The 23,144-nt window shown below is 37.9% G+C and overlaps 1 protein-coding gene across 1 annotated transcript in view; it reads right to left on the bottom strand.

The window, feature by feature from the left end:
• The window catches only part of SLC36A4 (solute carrier family 36 member 4), a 106,821-nt gene that overhangs the window by 50,272 nt on the left and 33,405 nt on the right, over positions 1-23,144 (bottom strand). The window contains exons 10-11 of the mRNA XM_086473465.1: positions 16,849-17,018; positions 9,977-10,146 (exon numbers count right to left, since the gene is read on the bottom strand). Coding sequence (XP_086329591.1) covers positions 9,977-10,146; positions 16,849-17,018 — 340 coding nt within the window. The remainder of the gene's footprint in view (positions 1-9,976; positions 10,147-16,848; positions 17,019-23,144) is intronic.

Here is a 23,144-nt window from a genome sequence, read left to right on the forward strand (position 1 = left end):
CTGAATCGAAAAATACACAAAACAGTTAAATAGAGAACATGGGGGTTTGTGCTGATTAGTGAATCCAATCTGCTTTTTTTCTGATTGAATGCCAGAGCCAGCATGAGGAAGAATATGAGATTACATGCCAGGGTAGGATAAAGAAAAACAGAGAGAAGAGTAAGATACCCTATATTTGTAAGCAGTAAGCTGTTGATTAGACTCATGTATCACAAAATCCTACTGTAAAAATATTCTTCTTCCTCCCTCCATCTCCTAAACTCTAGAATACGGCTCTTCTGGTTGTGCCAGGACAAAAATCTGGGGGCCACAGTGCAAGTCAGGTCTAGGAAAAGTTCCAGGTTAAAAAAAAAAAAAGGGAGGAAAAAAGAAGTTTACAGGATGCAACAGGAAAGAACAAACTAATCAATTCTTGAACATGATTTCAAAAACATAAGGATTAAAAGGTGAATGGGATATCACTTGTGCTACAGCTCCCTTAGACTTTCTGTAACTGTAAATGAATGTTGCTCATTATCACTACATCTAAACGGTGGGACTTTATCAAGGGAAAAAGTACAGATAAATATCCAATAATACTCAGCTCAGATCAACCAAGTAAGCATAGCATGGCATCCTGTCACTTTTGGTATTCCCATTAACACAATGCACCTTTTCAACTCTGTGTTGTTGCGTACCAAAAGAGAGGAAGGAAGACATACACCAGTCTCCCAAAAATAACAGGGAGATTCTTAACAATGTCACAGAATCACAGAATGGTTTAGGTTGGAAGGGACCTTAAAGATCATCTAGTTCCAACCCCCTGCCATGGGCAGCGACACCTTCCACCAGACCAGGTTGCTCAATGCCCCATCCAGCCTGGCCTTGAGCACTGCCAGGGAGGGGGCAGCCACAGCTTCTCTGGGCAACCTGTGCCAGTGTCTCACCACCCCCATTGCACATAGTAGCCCAACTACAAATATAATCCAGCCTCCAATGAAACTGCACATCCACCTCACACAACAAGGGAAAACACCATCCATTATTCAGAAAAATAAGTCTACATTTAAAGTCCTGTCTCACAAGCAGGTTTGGCTTGCGTGCATTATGGAGCTGTTTTACTTTCCTCTGAAAGGGCACATCAAGGCAGGGGCTGGAAACAGACATACAGGAAAGTCAGGTGCAGTGTGTCAAACTTCATGTGTCTGTTCTAAGCAAAGTAATGTGCAGGTAATGCAATATTCAAACACCCTCAAATGCCATCGTCTAGAACTGCAGTTCAGATTTACGACCATACACTTGCCATTTTAAGAAGCACCTCTTTCCTCTAGGAGAGTTCTGTGAAAGACATTTCCACGTATAATTCTGATGAGAGCTGGGATGCCATCTTCTGTTTTTTTCTGTAGGAGCTTCCTGAACTGAGATTTTCAGAGGAGAAACAGTAATACACTCTGAACCCTACTCAGGTCAATTACGTAAGGAGTCAGACTGTTGAAGAAAGAAAATCCATCTAGGTCTCTTCCACTTTCACCAGAACTGGAGATCATGGAAGTGTGACATGCTTTAAGAACTCTCTCTGTAATATAACCTCAACATCACTTAATGTCAAGCACCATCATCTACTTCCTCTTAACTGGGCCCTAGAAAAAAGGGGTGGTTTTCCATCTGCCTTTTGCTTTACTTCCCCCTTAGGAATCTTTGGATCTTATCGAAATTTCAAGTCTATGAACCACTGGAGAGATGTAAAATGCATAAGGAGCACATGCAAAAATAGCTGCTCCATTCAATAAGCATGACAGAAAAGCACTGGCTCGTGTACGACATTTAAGCAGGCACCCCAAAAACAACCTTCTCTTCTAAACCAGTTCATGCATAGAAATATAATGGGCCAAAGTAACGGAGAGATAAAGTAATGAACATATTACAAAGTTCACTTTCCATAAGCTAAACAATATATATTTTTTGTTATTTGGACAAAGAATTTTCATATCATCATTTTATTGTATTTGTAAGCATACAGATGGAAAATACAAAGAGGAACAAAAAAATAAAAGCAGGCTTATGAGTTTTAAAATTATTGTTAGAAAGGGAAGATGGGATTGAATTGCAGGCAACTGAGCATGACATTCAGCATCACTTCTCACTCTTCCTGAGAAGGATTCATCATATCAAATGCTAGATAATTTCTCACCTATATTCCTTCAAATAGTCCAAAGAAGGAAACAAGCACTTCTTTGGCCCAGTTCAACTCGTCCAGAAGCAAATATGTAAAATAGATCAGACAAATTGTGCCCTTCCAAGTACCTATTTCTCTCTCTTGCTCACAAGGAGTCTGGCTAAGATGACCACTGCAGGTGTAGAGGTCCAGAGAACAGACTTCTGCATGCTAAACTAGATGATCCTTAACCCACATAGCACTTTGCAACTTATGTCACCTGTCATCTAAAATCTTCAGAGCACCAGCTGCCACATAGATTTACACTGTAAATGATATTATGAATCTTCAACTTACACTTCGCAGTAAGTGAATAATTTCACAAAGGAGCCTGTAAAAAGAACAATAACTTTAATAACAATAAAAAAGGCTCTGCTATAATCCAATTTTCAATTAAAATACCATAATGCTTTTCCACAAGAATTCCTGCAGAGTTGTAAAAAACATATTTAATGTAAACACTAAACTGTAGCAAGTAAAAAGGTCTATTTACTAGGAAATAATTACTACCCTGGAATAGGATTAACTGTTTCAGGGTACATAAATGCATTGCTAAACTATTTGTTCTTAAACTTTTTTTAAAATAATAAAACTAATGTCTCAAAAAAAGCAAGCAAATTTTATGACAAAGACATCGTTGTTATTTTAAATTATTTTAAAAATATAATCACTTGCAAGTAATATCTCATCTGGGTCCATATCGGAGTCTAAAGAAGATCTGATGTCAGCTGAAGCAATGGACCAAAAGGAAGAACTAAACCAGTTGGCTTCATAAGGCTTTCATGAATACTAACATTAAACCATTCTGCTGAACCCTATGGTATTTCTGGAGCAGTGCTAGTTTTAGAAAGAAAATCCCCAATCTGTCGTCTCACACAACTTATATTCACAATTTAACGTCTCTAGAATAACCAGCAATAAGAAACATTTCTAGCACCATTGAAATAATCATAACATTTAACCATTAACACTAGACATTTGGTGTTCATATGTTAGAATCAGGTAAAAAGAAGTTTGATATTTGTACTGTGAGAAAGAACATTAGTTATTATACATACATAAAGTGATGCCTACACACACAGCAACTCTTAAGATGTGCCACAATTCATAACAGCACATCAAAAGAAATAAATCATAATCAGGATATAACCCTGATACGAAGAGATCCAGTCTTCTTGCAAAGATACTCAGAAAGGTTGGAAGAATATTTCACATATCTATTTCTCATGCCTAAGCATATGCTTAAAACTCACACTTGTTCTCATCTCTCAGCTGAAAACCACAGCACAGGATCTTCCACTAGGAAATAAAAATTATGTTCATCAGCGACCCATATAAGAAAAAATAATACAAGCCCACACTGAAAAGAAAAATCGATTTAACTAATCAAATTCTTGGTAGTGTTACGTTAATGGTTGGTCTTGATGATCTTAAAAGTCTTTTCCAACTTAAATGATTTTATGTTTCCATTTTATTTTATTTCTTTGACAATTCATAAATAATTATTTTATGCTTAAGTCCACTTCAAGGGGCCTGTTAACAGTCCACACAAATATTCTAAATTCCATCTGGAATATTTTTAAATCATGAAGATAACTATTCAATTTATCTGTCATTAATATTACCCTTTAAAATGAACAAACTCTTACTAAAAAAAATGTGTCTAATGACTGAGACACAAACCACTTCTATATAGATGATTATCACTTAATCCTAAAAGTATGTATTAAAATCTATATAGATATTAAAAATTCTTCCTGTTACCTCTGCGGCAGCTACTTTAAGTGAGTATTTTATTGGCATAATGTCATTAAACAGTGTAAGACATCTGGTAAACATCATGTTATCTTGTGTCTAATTGTTCAGCATCAAGAACTGTTCTTTCCTAAAACCAGGTACAACTAAAATGAGGAAATATTTAGTCAAGCATAATGACAAGTTCAACTGAATAATGCATTTATTCTCTTGGTAAAATTACACACTAAGCTCAGGCTAATATTTTTAAGGGAAAGCAGCTCACTAACAGCTCAGTTCACGCTCAGCTGGATCAGTCATTCAATTGAATTTGTTTCATTCCAAGCTAACAATCAAAACAGCTGATAAGTCAACCGATATCTCCACATTCAAATGCAGTATTTCTTAATTTTCATTTTAACAGGAGCACCATGGCTGCAGGAATAGCCCTAAATTAAGCTACCAAAAAACATCCACATTTCTTGTGTGGATGAAAGATACTATTAACTCTCAACTCCAGTTTTCTCTGTGATATTTGCTGATGCCCTTCACCAGCTTTTACCAATACACAAAAAAAATTCTTTCACTTCCGTCTTGAAACTAATAAATCAATCACAACTTATTTTTTAAAAACTAAAGTACTGCTTAAATTGTTCTTTTCTATTTTATTCCTTTACTTCATGGATTTGCTGCCACCATTCAGATTAAAACTATTTTCTCAATACTTCATTTTTAAAAAAATGTTTCCAACACCTCCAGCAAGCACAATTTAATTTTAGTGCCTTTCTGGCAAAAGACATAAGTAAGCCTCTGCTAGACAGTAAGCAAAAAATTCATATTTACATTCTACTAGAAACTTATATTCTTGACCCATCCTAAATGTTTTAATCACAATTTTCACTGAGAGGCATCAATAGAAGTGAGTATGTTTGATGCTATTTAGCATCAATATCGACTAATGCCTGGCAATTGAAGCTGATGATCTCCAGATCTCCTCTCAATATCCATGTGTTCAGCGTACTTTGAAGCTGTTAACACAGGAGAATTAACTGTTAAGGCTCGACAAAAACTCTCACCCTTCCAGAATTACCATGATCTCAGTGCCAGTTAAGCAGGGAAGAGTAAAAAACTGTCATGATATAATGGCAGCTTATTTCAAGCAATGTACCAAACAGGACTCATTTGGATAGAAGGGTTTTCTCCTTGATCTCCCAGACAAACTTGTCTCTCAAAAGATAAAACTTCCACTGTTCTACGTAAAGCCATTAACAAAGAAATTCAGCCAGGATGGTCCAATTCCTTCAGAAGTAAACTAAAAACCTTCATTTTCAAATGGTTAATCCCAAAGTGCAGTAGCCACAATGCCATCACGTAACAGCTGAACCACGGGCACGGTGCCCAGTCTTCACCCAAGCAGATGCAGCAAACACAGATCTAAACTATTTTTGTGATGTGTTTTAAAGATATAAAATCAGGGTAAATACTTTCAACACTAGGAAAATTCCACCCTGACAAATATTTCCAAGTACTTAAGTTACCTGACATTCAAATACGACAAACACAAAGTAAAATCTGTGAGAAAAATAAATAAAAAGCATTTATATGTCAAACAAAAATGCATATGCAACAGTAATAGAACCTACTGAAACTGCAGGGATGTGGTTGTACTACCTGACCATGACCAGATCGATTTTTCTGTCCTCCTATTTCTTACAAGGTGCGTCTCTATTACAATGAGCTAAACTGACCCACCAAAGGACAAAGCTGGCAAGTCATCAGGCAGAGGCTGCGACACAGGCAGCTGCTGGAGATCCTTAGGTACGTACGTGGAGGACTCCTATCGTGATGAACTTCCAGGCACAACCTGAGAGCAGCTGGTGAGTATCCACACAACACTGCACCTCTATATCTGTTCTCAGTGCTTTCTAAATCCTGCAGTGGCTCTCGGCACATTCCTTCTGTTTACATGTGCTCCTAATTTCTAACTGCCCCCCACAGTGATGCTTAGTCCAGCTTTCAATTGCATTTCTGCCTAGCCAGCTACAAGACTAGCTCCCACCTGCTTTCAACAGCTACCAGCCCAGTTTCCAGCTCTAGCGTGGACTTTCAACACAAGCCTAGCTCATCGCTCCACTCAGTGCACCAGGTGCTCATCTGAGTGTGTAAAACAATGGCTGAGCATTATGTTTATGAAGTATGGTGTGATCTTCCAACTTGCTACACCACACTCACTAAAATCCAAGCAAAGATGAAGAGATCTATGTCTCTTGCAAATGAAATGGAGAGAAGTATTCAACATCAAATGAAGTGGAAACTCCCCCTCTCCCTCCTTTTTCTTAAAATTCAAAGGTATCTGTCTTGCATTTTTACCCATGCAACTCTAAGGTGCCATTTTAACACCAAACTAAATTTGAAGAAGGGAGCAAAGCAATAGGGAACAAGGTCTGTCAAGTCATTTGCACTCACTGTTTCCTTGTTTAAAAAGTACAAACAAGGAGCTTAAGTAAAAGTATGTTTTTGCCAGTCTAGCACTTTCCCAGCAAAAATACTCCTTAGTGTTTGATTTCACCTTGAATAATAGCATGTCAGTTTTGAAAAAGCTGCTAAGAACAGATTGTTCTTAGATTTTTTTTAACTTCCTTTCCGATATGGTAAAAAACAATTTTTTGAACAGCTTTAACCACCAATTCTGTCTAGAGAAAGAGTTCATGTGATCTCACTGCTCCTTGGGAATGGTTCAGTGAGCCAATACTGACCTACTCCCACAGCAACAGCCACCCAGCCCAGCCACCCGCTTCCCAACAGCTGAGTACGCTCCTCCCGTGCCCCAAGCTTGAAGGCTCGGATCGGACTGGTGGCATTAGGGGTCAAGTGTATTTTCCACAGCACACTTCAGATAAGGTCTCTTTTGTGAAACAATAGCAGAGGAAGCAGAGCATGCAAGTCTAAAAACACATAATATACTTGTGATCATCCTCCTGCAGTGCCAAGTGCCCAAAAGTGAGCAAGAAAATAATGAAAACCCCTAAGCAACACGTGCTTTTTTGGATGCATGTTACATCTCCAGTCATTTGTCAAGTCCTTACTTAAAACAAACCTTACCAGACACAAAAAAACCACAAACACTAGGCTATGTTTTTTCCCAGCTAAGTTTCTGATATAACACAACATTAAAACAATGACCTAATCTTTGAGTAACGCAAAAGCCCCAAAAATTAGTAATAACTGATTTGTCAAGTCTTCTCTTACAAAGCTAATGCATTATTAGTAACACAGCTGAAGTTTCTTTTTTCAGAGAATTATTTTCAAGCAAGAGGAGTCCCTTAAATCAGTGTATGACCTCTGAATGGTCCAGACATTACAACATATTCTGTCACTGATAATGAAACCATTTCATTTTTAAAACTCAATTTAAAAGGTTTTGGATTTTTTCTTTCTATTAAAGAAACACTGTCTGAATCATTTTAGGAACCATGTTCTGCACTTAGTAAAAGCAAAGCATTATCTAAATAAATTCTGTTTATAACCAATCTTCAATGAAAAATGACAAACAGAAGCTGAGTGTAAGCATGGCAGCTTACACACATAATTGTTGTTGAAAAAATATTATAGATACTGCATGCATATAATTTGTAGAAACCACTTGGAAAAAACCTGAAATGATGACTAGGATAAATACACCATATCACACACATACAACAGGCTGGCAAATATCGAACATTTAAGAGCAAACTTTTCATTTTACTTTCCTGTGCCTTGCAGCAAACAATTTAATCCTCTCAAATATCCCAGTAACACCTGTAACTCTTCAGCCGGTCCACTTTAGAGATTCGCATCACAGATAAGTTTCAACGGCACAAACCAGGTCCAATTCTACTACACACATGTTTTTCAAAGAAATAAAGATATAGCATTCACTTTTTACTGAATCATTTTAAAGTATTTCTTATGCCTTCAGAAAAGAAAGACCATTAGCTGCTGTTTTATAATGAAAAAAAAAATCTGAAAAAATCACCATTCACAATTGCATGAAAACAAAAAGAAGAAGAAAGAATACATGTCAACATACCTCTGGGAAAAAGGGACCCACTACAGTTCACGCTGGATTAGATTATTCCTGTCCCAATTCGCCCAACTGTAGTTAATTATACCCAACAGGCAATCGTTCAGTTCTCAAGTCCTGCTCACAAGTTAACCTACCTCTGATTTGTTTTCATTTCTTTTCAGCTTTCACAGACTCCTCCTCCAGATTTTAAAGCTAATTTTCTTTCTTTTTCTACTTCCCTTTCTTGGAGACTGTTCCCCAGTTTTGCCTTCCCAGAGTATCTAGTCATTACACAGCTCAAGAATAAAATTGAGAAAAAAAAACAACTATGGCTGAATATCATGGAGTCATTGACAACTTTCCCAAGTCAAACAGGGAAATGTGCTTTTAAACCTATTCACCACAGGCTCTTCTCATCAGACGCATCTCTGAAAGCATCTTTCACCTATAACCTCTAGAAATCTCAAGTTGTAAACAACAGTTTGGATCTACAAGAATTTTAGTTTTTCAAATCTTTTGCGGCATAGTTACCAGGGCAGGTTGTAAGTGGCACATAAAGGGCAACAGAGACCTAGTGGAAGTTGAGGGCCTCATGACACCAAGATACAGTTAAGACTGGAGAGTTTGCTGGGGTGCTGGAGGGGCACTAAAAAGCAATCTGAAGCTTGAAGCATTTTGATCTAGATGTCTCTCAGGTATCACAAGAGCTATTAATCAATCCCCAGTCTCAAAATCTTAACAGGTTTGCTATGTACCATGAACACTAGGAGCAGAACACAGGCTGTATGGTGCTTCTGGAGACTTGCACTTCATTTTTCAAGAAAGCTTTTTCTTTTTTCTTTTTTTTTTTTTTTTAAATTTCACATAGCAGATGTATTATCAGAGCACCAAGTCACTAGATCGATGGTATTTTCCTTTGCTTACCGCAGTAATGAAATTGCACCGACATATTTCTCTCAACAGGCTTGACCTTAAGAAGGTCTCACTGGATGTTCAAGTTCTCTCTGACAATTATTAGCCACCACCCAGCACATCAACCACTGGTGAGCACTCACCAAGAGAACAGAGCCAACAAAAACTAAACTCTTCTCCTTCATCAATACTTTCCCCCCTAAAAAATAATGTTTAGAGTTTTTTGCTTGTTTGGCAGTTTTGATTCTTTTTAAGGTAAACAGCTCATTTCAGTACAAATGGTGGAGTCAAGAAGTCAGCTTTGTATTAGGAACAATTTTTTGTAACATCTTTGAGAAAAGCTTCCTATGTCATTCAGCACTTCAGATGGGAGCTGTAAAGACAAACCTAAACTTCCTCTCAGTTCATTAGCTTCAGGAATACCAATTTCTAGATGAGACCATGCTCACCATTCAATGAGCACTGCTGATTCCTGCTACTACCTATGATATCTAGACTAGCTGTGAGAAAAGCAGGGACACAGTAAGAGAAAAGGGAAGAGTAGGGGACAAGCCAGAAAACAAAAGGAGCAACAGGCAGCGAGGGCAGAGATACAAAACTACTTTGGAGCATTATGACCTAAAATAAGTGGCCCTCCATGAACACTGTGACCAGGCATCCATGTTTGCCAGTGCTGTTTTATGGATACTGAGCACCACACCTTAAGCTTAATGCTCAGACTGACAAAACAGAAAAAGGATTTCTCCACAAGCAGCATGAGCTGCAGATTACACAGAGAAACACTGACATGAAACAGCAGTGTGGTCTATTACTTAAAAATTTTTTATTCTAGGAAAATTATTTTCGAGTTGGTAGCTTTAGAGTACTATTGGCAAAAGATATGGTTGTCAAATAATTGGCCACACCTACTAAACAATGGGTGGTTAACATACAAATACAACATCAGATGCACTTGTTCATAAAGGTCAAAACACACTGAATCATTAAAATAAAACTTCAGGTTTGCTATCCTCCAGACAAATAAATAACAAATCATGTATTTAAATAAGTGTAATAGCAAGCTGTTTTATGGATGTTCTGCACATACTTACAGGTTGAGCAGACTAATAGTGCTCTCACCACAAGCTCACTGAGTAACTTCCACTTCTGCTTCACTTTGGAGGTGATAGCTGGAATGAGAATCTCTGCAGGGACGTAGTACTGAATCGAATAGGTCACAAAAATCCCAAAGGAGTACAGAATTTTTACAGACTGATACAACCTGTCCAAAACATTTACACATGTTCACGTCAGTTGCAAATTCTTCATAAAAAAACTAGCTTGCTAATGGCACTAAATATTTATATATTAAAAAAAAAATATTTCCCCACCCAGCAAACAAGAAGATAACATTATCTGCTTGCAGTGAAATCGCAAAAGATAAGCCGACCACCAAAATGTGGTCCAAAAAAACCCACCAAAAAGCAGTATCATGCAATCATAAATGAATAAACTTAAAGAAGAACTGGTTTAACAGCCAGCAGTTACTTGGGAAACAAAAATACCAAATTCACATTTAATATAATCTGTACATTGATAAACCTTTCACAGTGGCAATAAACACTGGACATTTTAAAGACCAATGACAATATCCTCCAGATTTCTGCATGTTTACAAAGTGTTCCTAAACAGATTTTTCACACTGGGAAGAGGGCATCTCAGGAAATTTTATTTATTAAAATTGGAAGGAGTACCTTCTAAGGCTAGAAAATATCCATAACCAAATTTGTTTGCTGTCCACACTCTCCTCTTCAAAACCATTAGGTACAGAACACCTTTAAATTACTGTGCCATGTCACAGTATTTCATAGGGTTTACAGCAACACAAAGGAGTACCAAGTTCTACAGCTCCAAATTGTGCCAACATTATGGCAGTGGTGGACTGGCAGGATACGTTACTAAGAAAAAGAACTTGGAAAAAGAATATATGCACGTGTAGAAGAGAGTTCATGCTGATGCAGGAATGTCTTTCCTAACACACAGGACTAGAGCTGCTGTAACTAAACATTTTAGGGATCAAGATTTTTTTTTTGAGACTGTATATTTTGTTGAAGAGTTACTTTAGGATGGTTTTAAATTCTGTGCCAAAGACAAGCTGCTGTCTTGCACCACTCCAAGAATTCAGTTACATAAAAAGCAAAATGAAATCTACACAGCCTGGTAAAAGGCAAGGCAGAAGCTACATTTTCAGAAGAGGGAAGAATTTTATTCTCATTAATCTCTTCCCATTCTAGTGCTATTCCACCCTGTATGTCATTAAAGTACAGATAAAAATGTTCAGCAAATGCAACATAGTAGACAGTTACTTTATAATAATATAGAACTCAGATACTTTTTTCTGCCTAAACTGGTTCAAAATAGTCTTTACTATTCCAAAAATATTAACTGACTTCAGAACTAATAGCATTTATCAGAAAAAAAAGCATCATATCAAAAGTGAAGAGAAAAAAAAAAATCAAGCAAAAAAGTTCACATCTACCCTCATATAAACTATATCTCAGCAAGAAATACAATAAAAGCAGCTGTGGGGCTTAGGTATAAAATAATGAAACTATTTTCTAAAAAATACCTGAATGGGTTGGCAGCCTAACTTCAATATAATTTCACATGGACTTGTGCATCTTGCTTCCTTAGGTACGTTGGAAAACAACCCATATATTGCTGCTGCCTTGCCAAATTTTAGGTAACAAATACCTTTTTTCCCCAAAGACAGTTAAGGTTTTTTAGACATCATGCTTATGCTCTTATCTCATCTTAACATAGTGAAATCCATTGCTATATGGTTGTAGCATTATCGATTTTTCCTTCATGATCTGTCTGAAGGTTATCTCCAGCTTTTTGTAACCAAAATGTCTGCAGATCTACTCCAAGAGAAGGTCTCAGAGAAATTAGTTGAGAATTTTTGTTAAGTTCTCAAAACCATAGATTAAATCTTCCAAAAAAAAAGTGAAGTGTGGAAACTCTTACCACTGTTACTTGTGGCTGAAAAGACAAGTGAGTGACAAAGAATTATCCATGCCACCAACATATTTAAATTTAGATGCAATTTTAATCCACGCTGCATAAGCTACAAGCATTTAATGTCATAGGTTTGCTTACAGCCAACTGATAGAAGTTATGAGTCTCTCAGTATGGTTTTCTTCCTAAGAATGCAACTAAGAACATGATCAAAGTTTTTTGGATAAAGTTTTGGTTCATTTGCCACGGGGTGTTGTTGACAAATGAGAGAGGAAGCATTTCACAAAAACAACCTGTGATAACAGAAGACGATGCCAAGCAGACCAAAGCACCAAACACCTTTTTTGGTTTCAGTTCTCAAAAAGAGGTTCAACTGCAACCAGAAAGCAAAGGCAACTTGCAACAGTAAGAAAAAAAAGTGGCAAGAGGAGGGAAAGAACAAATTGGGTCCTTGTCTCTATCTCCCAAAGCCTGGCAGGGGTCTCTCGAAGTGTGCTCCCTTTGAGTAACATAGCCTGTATCTGTTATTAGTAAATAAAATCCAGCCAGGACTGGTTTTAGCTCCTTGTCCTGAGGCCAAATGGCAAAGTTTGCATTCATACAGCTGAGCTCTTTCCCACCACAACAGGATGCCTCCATCATCCTTCCTACAATCTTCTGAAGGAAGTGTTGAACACAGAGTCAGTAATGGTTTTGGTACACTGGAGTGATTTTGAGCAGAGAAATACAGCCGAGGAACTTGAATAGCCCTTTCAGCCCAGTCTGACTTGCTTCTTGTCTCACAACTGCAAGCCAGTTCACCAGGTTTTCAATTTTTGATGACACTGAAAGACTGCTAACAAAAAAATCAGCTTTTTTATTAGCTGAAAAAATATACAGAAGGAATTAAAAGCATATATATGGGGGAACAAGAAAAATAGACTTTGACTAAAAATACATTTTGGCTAACAGGTCCTGAATTATTTGTATCAAAGGTTTGACCATCACCGTACACAACTCAATAAAGCCCCAAAGGCATGTTCAAAGGGACAGAAAAACTATTACATCACCTTACATAGTGACATAATAGTGTAGCTAGTTTAGAAGCCACTGCTTTTGTGACACACTTCTTTTGGATTGCTGAGCAGCTTTAAGAAATTTAGAGGAAAAAACAGAGTCACTTTTCTATCGGCTTTGCATCACTGTCCTTATTCCAGAAGCTCAGATGGATTTTAGCTGGTTAACAAAAAGAAAATCTGACCAGCTACCCACAATGAGCCTGTAATCCTCAGGCTTCAGATCACCACAAACTTTTACAAAAATAATTTAAAAAAGATATTCAAGAAACAGAATTCAAAGCTTTAAATACACAGTAGTTCAAAGTAAGCGTCTTCTTTACGCTAACAATTTTTCTAGCTCTAAAAAGATTCAAATTTTTCAAATTAGGAAACAATTTTTATATTATTAAAGTGATTTTAGTAGTAATATAATATTATATTCCAATTAGATAAGGATGGCTCCTTAGGCTACATTTTAAAAAATCCAAATCATTCATATGTGCTAAAAGAAGTTAATAAAAGTCTGCCTCTCTTCAATTCTACATTTCGGATTTTGTTGTACCTTTTTTAAGGAAAAAAAATTGGAAACTAGTGTAACAAAACTTGCATATTAGTACAGCTAGACCCAATAGGGCATTAATTATGCTAAGCTTCTACTTGAACTACTACTGTGTAACGTCTTGTTGAACTTCAATATGCTGTAATATTTGAACGGCAGTTAACCTTTGGGATTCACAGTAAGGGAATTGTTGCACAAAGGAAAACAGACGGTAGAAAGAACCTTCATTCTTAATGAAGAACAGATGGCAGAGAGAACCTTCAGCCTCAAGAAGATGAGACCCCAGCCAAGGACAAAGAAGAAATTTTTTATGATGAGGGTGGTGAGACACTGGCACGGGTTGTCCACAGAAGCTGTGGATGCCCCATAACGAGAAGTGTTCAAGGTGAGGTTGGATGGGGCTTTGAGCAACCTGGCCTAGTGGAAGATGTCCCTGCCCACGGCAGGGGGCTTGGAATAGATGATCTTTAAAGGTCCTCTCCAATCCAAACCATGCTATGATTTTAGGAGACCCCAACCAAGGACACTACTAAGTACTAAAGCAGAATTGCCCATAATCTGTATTTGCAGATGTTGCAGGACTTGGTTCAAACTGATGGTCGTGTGACAATAATTATGCACTTTTTGACTACAAATATGTGCTGGTTTAGGCAAAGAGTGCCCCTCCGTGGCTTGGGTCAGGAGGTCATGCTCATTAATAAATCAGGTAAAAGATACTCTGTGCCTGTGTGTCCTCTCCTCAGTCAGCTACAAACTGAGTAAAAAGATTCATGTCACTAGGTACTCCGCACACTTCTGAGAATCTGAAGCAATTACTAGGACATTCCAAACAGCTAACCATAACTGCATATAAAAAAAAAAAAAAATTATTTAATGCAGTAAAACAGATTCTTTGATTCCAGAAAGTTGTTGTTAAAGATCAGCAAAACCAGCTGAAAACTACTTTCTCTTCATAAAGTCAATTTTCAACATATTCCAATTAATATATTATGCTGAGTGACAATTTGTACTCCAAAACGCAATCCAAACTAGAACTGCAAAAAGTCTCTTCTCCAAAAGCTCCAATCTAGCGGAATGATTTTAGAATACAAGTGGTCCTCTATTCAAATTAAAATTAAGGATTTAACTGGTCTAGGGCCTGTATATGTCTTCTGGTCAACTCATCTGTAAGAACATAAAACAGAAATCAGAAAGCAGCAGAATTTTAATTTTCTTTATCAGGAAAGGCTTATTTTTAAGACAGGGATCGTCCAGCTGGAATTAAACACATAAGCCAAGTCTCACTGCTTAGCTATATTCCAGATCTTTCACATGACCACTTTCTAATAAAAACTCATTCACTCCTTGCATTTCTTGAGTTCAATTTGGACACTTACTGTTTTTTTATGTGAGGACCAAATATTGGCATATGGTTCACTGGAAATTCGTTTTGCTAGCACAGTTAATTGCACACCTTTGCTCATCAGTACTGTATCAGGTAGACCCACAGTACTACACAGCAATAGCGTCGTACATCACAGCCCATGTGCGTATCAAAGAGCTGCTTCCCCTTTAATTTTGTTCGGTGCCCTGGGGCACTAGCCAGAGTAAAACAAAAAGAGATGACTCTTATCTCTACATATGTGCCCTGAGCAGCTCTGAGGTTGTAATGCCAATTCTCCACCTTATAGAATGCCAGTTTCCATCTCTTTTATTATCTCTTTCTTTGTGTTAGGTCTGTAAAGCCATCAGGATAAATATCATCTTATTGTCACATCTGCACTGCAGCCAAGAGCTATTTGAACACTCTTACTTGAACAGCCCTGTTGGACAGCAGAGCTGTAGAATAAAGCAGAATATTATAGCAGAATAAAGTTCATCCTGTTGCTTGCATGAGCACAATTAAAAGCAAGAGAATGAATGAGCAACCTTATCTTATATTCCACATTCCTCTCCCTCCTCCTCTTTTAAGAGTACTTCTCTTAAGGAACAAGTAAACCCAGATCTACCATTTAAAACAAACTTCTCACTAATTGTATCAACAATGAGCAATACTACGTAATATTATCAATATTTTCCCTTTCAGATGCATCACATGGACAGAAATTGATACAGTAAATGTTTGAAGACTTTTGGGTTTTTTAATGTATATGTCATGTCCAATGAAAGGACACAATTAAATATATGTCATGAACAATATGCCCAAAAAACTGGAAACATGAGAAAAATTGGAAAAAAAAAGCCACAAAATGGGTAAAAAAATGAGGCTCAAATCTCAGTTCTTACAATAGCAGTACAAGAACAAAACAAGCAGAAAAGCAGCGAGAGACATGAAAATTCTAGCAATAAGAAAACCATCCTTCAAGACACATTTTATTATCATTTCATGTATTTATCATTGGAATCGTTCAGGCAACTGAACAAAACTTATTAAAATGCATAGCTCACACTGACTCCAAGCAATGAAAATGAGAAAAAGAGAATGAAAAAGTAACACTTGAAAATTAAGAACACTCTTTAAATGTATTCTTCTCTTTTTCAGCGTAAAAAAATGAGTCAGAATTCAGTTCACCAAAGCAGTTTTTGTTTCACATACTTCGAGATTTCACTACTTCGATACGCTGTGACAACAGACATCGAACAACAAGCAGATGTAAGCATGTAAGACGTTACTCAATCAGGATGAAAACATTAAAATACTTTTCAGCTTTTACACTTGTGCACTGCTGATATAGTAATTTTTGGCCCATTAGACATAAAGTTACTAAAAAAAAAGAGTTATATTTAAATTAATAGTTATATTATTATTTTTTTTATATATATATATAGCATGTCTAACTATTATCCATCCATAGATAGATACAGAACTAACAATGCACCAGCTGAAATAGTCTTCAGTGCTTCTTCAGCATGTTGTGCTCTCACAGCATAAAAAAAAAAAAAAAGCTGACAAGCATAACTCTCATTTCCTGATAGGAAGCCAGTATTACGCGTTATCCATGGACTTGCATCTGAACTACAAACCTATTCAGGTTTGTTGTCTTCCATTCCGGTTGTTCAACTGCCTAAGTCAGTGACCCTACCAAAAAGAGTCACTATATTAGCAGGACATCCAAGTTAAAACTAGCTGGTTTCAGAATAGCAATACAGTTGGTTGCAAACTGCATATTCCCTCCTTCAATACACCGGGAACTAGCTCCTGCTGAAGATGGAATGCATTACTGTAAAGATCATCAATCTGTTTCCATATGCAAAAAAACGCTGGCTAGGATCATAGCTCAACTGCAGAAGGCACAGAGATACTATACACAGTCTAATTTTAAAAAGAGTTTGAGCACCTATCAACTATGACAGCACTGATGCATGGGACATCTGGTTTTAAGTCACTTACCATATATCTTGTGGCAGGTTTAAAGTTATGCTGCCTTTGATTTCATCCCCAAAGCGCAGATACCCTAGAGTGGCTAATGAGATATACAAGGTCATGACTATTCCCATACCAATATTCAGTGCCTGTGGGAACCGTGTGGTGTCCTTCATTCTGTTTTCCAATGGGAGCACCTGGAAATAAAGAGAGAATCGATTACATTTTATGTCCTCACAGTAAAACTACTTTTCTCCTCCCTTTCAAAGCCTATTTCCAAAATTTAGCTGATTTTATTAATAAATAAGGTTACTCTATAATAATGTTTCACAGCCTGGAAGATCACAATGTTTTACGCACCCAATAGAAATGTTCAGTTACCAAAAAGCGCCTATCTTGGTTGGAAAACAGCATCAGTGTGGAAATATAAAGCAATAGTTACAGGTTGGAAAAACTGACAAGAGAAACTTAACAGTGCCCAGATGAAAATACACAGGCAACATGAGTTCCAAGGATTTTTTTGTAACAGAATTGCTCAGAATCCAAGGGTAATTCTCCTATTCTTATTAGGTATGTCTGCACCGTCAGTGTCCATCACTGACAAAATTACCATGCACATGGTTGACACACAAGCTCATGCCCAGCAGTCAGCCTCAGCTCTCCCCAGGCAAAGGGAAGTTTGAGTCCGTGACTAACAGAATAAACATCTGTGCTCTTTTTCATTTTGCTGACAGAGACAGGGCCAGGCACACTAAGAACTGCTTTTTCTAAACGTGGTGTAGGTGCTTTGAGCCTGAACTATAGCCAAGCGAGCTTGCTGGGCTTGCCATCACTTCAGAGTGAAAATGCAGACATTACAACCATTACTGCATGCAGTTTGCTGGAGAGATTGCATTTTACATGTACTATACAGTGTACAGAAAAATACACTTAGTAAGTTCCAACTTAAATTTTCAGCCACCAACAAAAAATTTCCAGGCAAGGCAGGAAATCCAAGTAACAAGCTCACATGCTGCTCTTCCCACCTGGAATTTCATCAGCACAACAGAATCTTTCATGTTTTCATCAAGACACAAACTGAAGGTACACGGATGCTCCTAGACAAACATACTTTCCCCAGGTCTGTCAGAAGAACTGTACACTCATCTCAGATACTTAATATGAGATATAGTTCAAGATTAAACCACTGAATTTTGTATGCCTACACAGAAGTAAAATGTCTAAGCTTCTGTAATGAAGACTGGTAACGAAAAGCTAGTCAATATAGTCAGTGGAATAAAGACAGCAGTTCAGCTTATCTTTCAGTACGTCACTGTAATTAAAAAAGCTTGTCATCTCTGGGTAACACATCAAATCTAATACAGACAAAACAGATTCAGGGTTGCCCTGTAAAAGCTACTGTCTGTCATCCAAAATCGCTTTTTAAATGACTGAATAGTTACTGCTTTCAATTTAACTAATGTAAGTGATGAAAAAAGCAGATTTCATCCACTAATTAACAAACAAATTAGTATATTTGAATTGCTGCTGTATTACTTTCTATAGGACAATCATTCCTTTCCTCCTGGTCACCCACTGGTATTCACGTCCCGACCTATCATTGAGTATCACCACTACCAATCCATCCCACATTTGTTAATATTTCTTCTACACTAGAAATTCTGAAGAATCAGAATGGCGGGGGTTGGAAGGGACTTCTGGAGATCATCTAGTCCAACCCCCCAATAAAGCAGGTTCACCTACAGCAGGTTGCACAGGATTGTGTCCAGGTGGGGTTTGAATATCTCCAGGGAAGGAGACTCCACAACCTCTCCAGGCAGCTGGTTCCAGGGGTCTGACATTTTATACTTGGGAACAAACAGATCTCTAAAAAGATGCACACTTGGATGCGTTTCCAAATTTTCATTCATCTTCAATTAAAATACATTATACAGCTTAACTGAGGATCTTCTTTATATAATTCAGAATCTATAATTCAGAACCTCCACTGCTGACATTTTTCCTCCAGAAAGCAATCTGAGCTTGCACTGTAACTTAATCTGGTGGAGACTAGGAAGAGTTTCAAAACGTAAATCAATTTTTAAATGACAGTGTTGAGCAGCAGAAAAAAAACAAAAGGAGACATGTGGCTAGAAGTATTACTTTACTGCCACACAGACAAAATATGTTCATTCCTCTAAATGAATTAAGCTTCTGTGTCCACACAGTACCTATCAAGTCATCTTTTTATATTTCACATCAAAACCTGCCAAGTAGGACAGATGGCACTTCAGATTCTTTCATCCTCAGTTGCAATTAGATTGTTTCAACACACCTCCTTATTAAGAGATTTGAAGCATTCAAATTACAGGCAATTTTTTCCTTCATCTGAGTTTTCCCATTCTTGACATCCTACAAACAGATAGCATTTGGGCCTGGACCAGTAATAAAAATGCTAATTCACATGTATCTGTGAGCTCTCTGGTGATTATAAATGGAATACATTTTCTGCAGAAGTTCTACCATGTTCTACAGCTTCCAGGAATCTTAAGAAGCATAAATTTTTACAGTGAGATCTTATTCCAAGCTACAATATCTCTGCAGAGCTTTAATGGCAATTGCTTGCCCAGCTTACAGGTATCAAGAGTCTCTTAATAAGTTCACTGGCCCAGATATTTGATTTCTAGAGTCTCCAGCATTCATTTCGTATATTCCTGGCAGAAGAAGGGCAGTGAACTCAAGACACACATACCAGCCATGAAAAAAAAATCCCATGTTTTTCTACCATGACTCTTGGCAGGAAAGGGATCCTGGAGACTGCCTGCCCTTCTGAATCTGCAAATGTAATCTGCAGGGGACTACTAATGGGGAAGAAAATTTCCTGTGGTCTCACAGTCAGAGGGAGTTCAAGTCAAAGACTATGGGACTGTTCATTGTGGTGGACCTGTCGGAGCAGGTCCAGAGGGCCACCAAAATGATCAGGGGGCTGGAGCACCTCTCATATGAGCACAAGCTGAGAGATTTGGGGTTGTTCAGCCTGCAGAAGAGCAGGCTCCAGGGAGACTTTATGGCGGCCTTCCAGTGCTTAAAGGGAGCTTATAAGAAAGACAGGGACAGATTTTTTATAAGTGCCTGTTGCAACAGGACGAAGGGTAATGGTTTTAAACTAAAAGAAGGTAGATTCAGACCAGATATAAGAAATACATTTTTTACAATGAGGGTGGCAAAACACTGGCACAGGCTGCCCAGAGAGGTAGTAAAAGAATCCCTGGAAACATTCAAGGCCAGGCGTGGGGGGCGCTCTGAGCAACCTGATGTAGCTAAAGATGTCCCTGCCTATTTCTGGGGGGAGGGATTAGATGGCCTCTAAAGATCCCCTTCAACCCAAACTACGCTATGATTCTGTGCTTTCACGTCTTCTTTCAGACAAAAAAAAAAAAAAGCCCTGCAGGCTATTCATAAAAATGCAGAAGAGAAAGAAACTTCCTAGTTTTGGGCTACATCTTCAATTGAAACAGCAAAATGTTACATATGTATGACAAACACTGGCTATGGCCATTCCGAAAGACAGACATTAAAAGAAAAGCTATGTTTATATAACTGCACCGGATTTTAAGAAATAACTATCATTAGTAACCACATTTTACACATACACAATGCTTTATATCAAATGCAGACATGCTTCCACACCCTGTCCAGAGAGCAGAGCAGAAGGAAGGAGCATGCAGCACCTGGCAGCATTCAGGAGGTAAGGGATAAGCAGTTGGGAGCCAAAAGACAGCACAGGAGTTTTCCTGCTGAGCAGCAAATGCTGTGAGGCCATGAAGGGACTCAGGTCCAGCCTTCCATGGACTTGATCCCTAGGCAGCTCCAGTACCCAGGACCAAGGCAGTTGGCACAGCCACTGCTGTGGGAAGAGCGGCACAGGGAGCCAGGAGACACTGCTCAAGACAGTGCGCCACTGCTGGATCTGCGTAACAGAAGTGGTGACTTGATGCCAAGCAAGGTCCCCTGCACCAGCTTGAGCAGCCACCCCTGGCATGCCAGGGGATTGGATCAAGACAAATTCCTGAGGGAAGACACCATCCATATCTGAGGCTACAGAAACTATGAGATGCTCCTTGCTCTCGGCAAGGCTGAGGGCAATGGTCGCCTTACCTGCACGAAGCATGCTCTGAATTGCCAATCCAGCATGGATTTATCAAGGATAAACCACACTTAGCCAATCTCATGGCCCTTTCTAATGAAAAGATTTGCTCTATGGACAAGGGGAAAGCAGTGGATGTCACTTACTTCAACTGAGCAAGGCTATCTATGCAGGTGGTGTATGCTTTGCTGTCCCTTACATTAGTATGTAATTTTATCCAGTAAAAGATATATGCCAACAGAAAATTATGTTCCTAAGTAATCAGACAGTTCCAGCCATGCTCTTTCGTTTTACTCCCTCCACTGCTCGGCTGCATTTGCAATTGTAGCCTACAGACTATACAATACTGCATTCTAACATGTCCTCTATAATTTATGCTACTCTCAAAATTTCTACAAGATAAGTGATAAAACAAAATATGAGTTAAAAACACAAGTATTGCTGGAGAGGATATTTCATTACAATAATATTTCATTGCACTAAAGGTACAGCACATGACCAAGTTCTGGACTCTTCCTGGTTCATGAGTTAAAATTAAGAGTTCCAAAGCTGCAATGATACTTAAACTTTTATTCCAGCCAAGGATCAAACCCACATCAAATTTAAATCACCTTAAAATAAGTTACAATGATCACAAAGTTCTCACCTATCCATATCTGCTTCTTTGTAGGCAGGAGCCAAACAATTTATGAACTTGAATCTGTTTCAGTGCAAATGACTGGGGAAAAAAGGTCTTCCCAAAAGGTCTTTTGACTTTTATCCAAAATGCTCTTCCACACATATGTTGCTTTAGCTTCTAAAGTGACATGGGAAAAAGTACACATATATTGCAAGGTCCTGCATGGGGCTGAGCAAAATCCATGACTGAAGAATGAAAAAATAAATTACAGTGATTTCCATAGGGATTCATGAGTAGACATTGACAATTGTATTTGCTTTTCTTAGAACTGAAAGTTTCGTACACTTCCAGCTGACATGGGAGCATGGCACCTTGACAGCTGAACTACTCATTGCTTTTTCTGTGAAGCACTCAAACAGCTCGAGTGCAAGACAATTGCAGAATACACCACAAAGACAAGTTGAAGAATACACAACATACCACTTCCTACTATAATCTTCTTTGAAATGTCTTTGCTATTATGACATTTTTCTTTTCCACCTCTCCCATTTCCTTTAGGATTTTTCTTCTGCTGCTCTTGACAAATTGGTATGATTTTTGAGCCACAATATTTGTTAGAGAGCTACTACTGATGCTTGCGGAAGTGTTCAACAGCGGATGACTAGGGCTTTTTCAAACACAGGAGAAAACGTATTGATAAAAAATTTTTTGGTTTAGGAACAGTCTTCTTCAGTGAACAGTCAAGATTACCAAGTTTAAAAATCCTTTGGCAAAAGCATAGGTCTATTAATATCTAGTATTTTGAGCCATACAATAAAATAACTTTTTTAACTGTTGTCTCCATCATGCTTGATCCAATAAACGTAAATTATTCTATGACATGCAGTAAACGTAACTTACAAAATAAGTATGTTGGCAGAATATTTAAGAGGTAACATGCTGCAGTGCTACCTTCATCAGTGAAAAGTCTGTTCAGAGAGGGGGAAGAAACTATTATAGACAGTAAAGTTAAGATGCTGCCAATGAAATGAAAGACATGAGAGTCTAAAACCAAGGATGTAAGAATTTATTCTAGTTAGCTGCTCACTCCAGGAAAAGTTACTAACATTTTCACACCTTCACAGCTATATTCAAAAAGTTTGTCGTATAATGAGGATTCGCACTTAAATATTATTTAGACAATTCCATACACTGCAGATAAGTACTCAAGCAGAACATAATGGAAAGGAGGAGGAAATCTTACCTGAGACCATTACAAGTAAATGCAAAATATCAGCATCTTAGAAGGATTATGGGATGATGGCCCAGGGGGAATGAAAAAATCTGACACAAAAAAAAAGAAAAATAAACTACAGAAAATGTTTCTACCTGGAATTATTTAACTATGCTGCTTAATAATACGTATAATTAGTATAAGAAGTATGTGTCTGACTCTACTTCACACATACTTAAGATGGACCAGTTTTCTGCCTAAGACAGAGTCACATCCAAACAGATGAATTAACTTTTGTGCCTCACTGAAGCCATGTGTATCAGAGCCCAAAACCCACTTCCCACAAGCTGGCAAAGCAGAACATG

Source organism: Leptosomus discolor, chromosome 1 (genome assembly GCF_034619465.1).
Source record: "Leptosomus discolor isolate bLepDis1 chromosome 1, bLepDis1.hap2, whole genome shotgun sequence".
NCBI classification, from domain to species: Eukaryota; Metazoa; Chordata; class Aves; order Leptosomiformes; family Leptosomidae; genus Leptosomus; species Leptosomus discolor.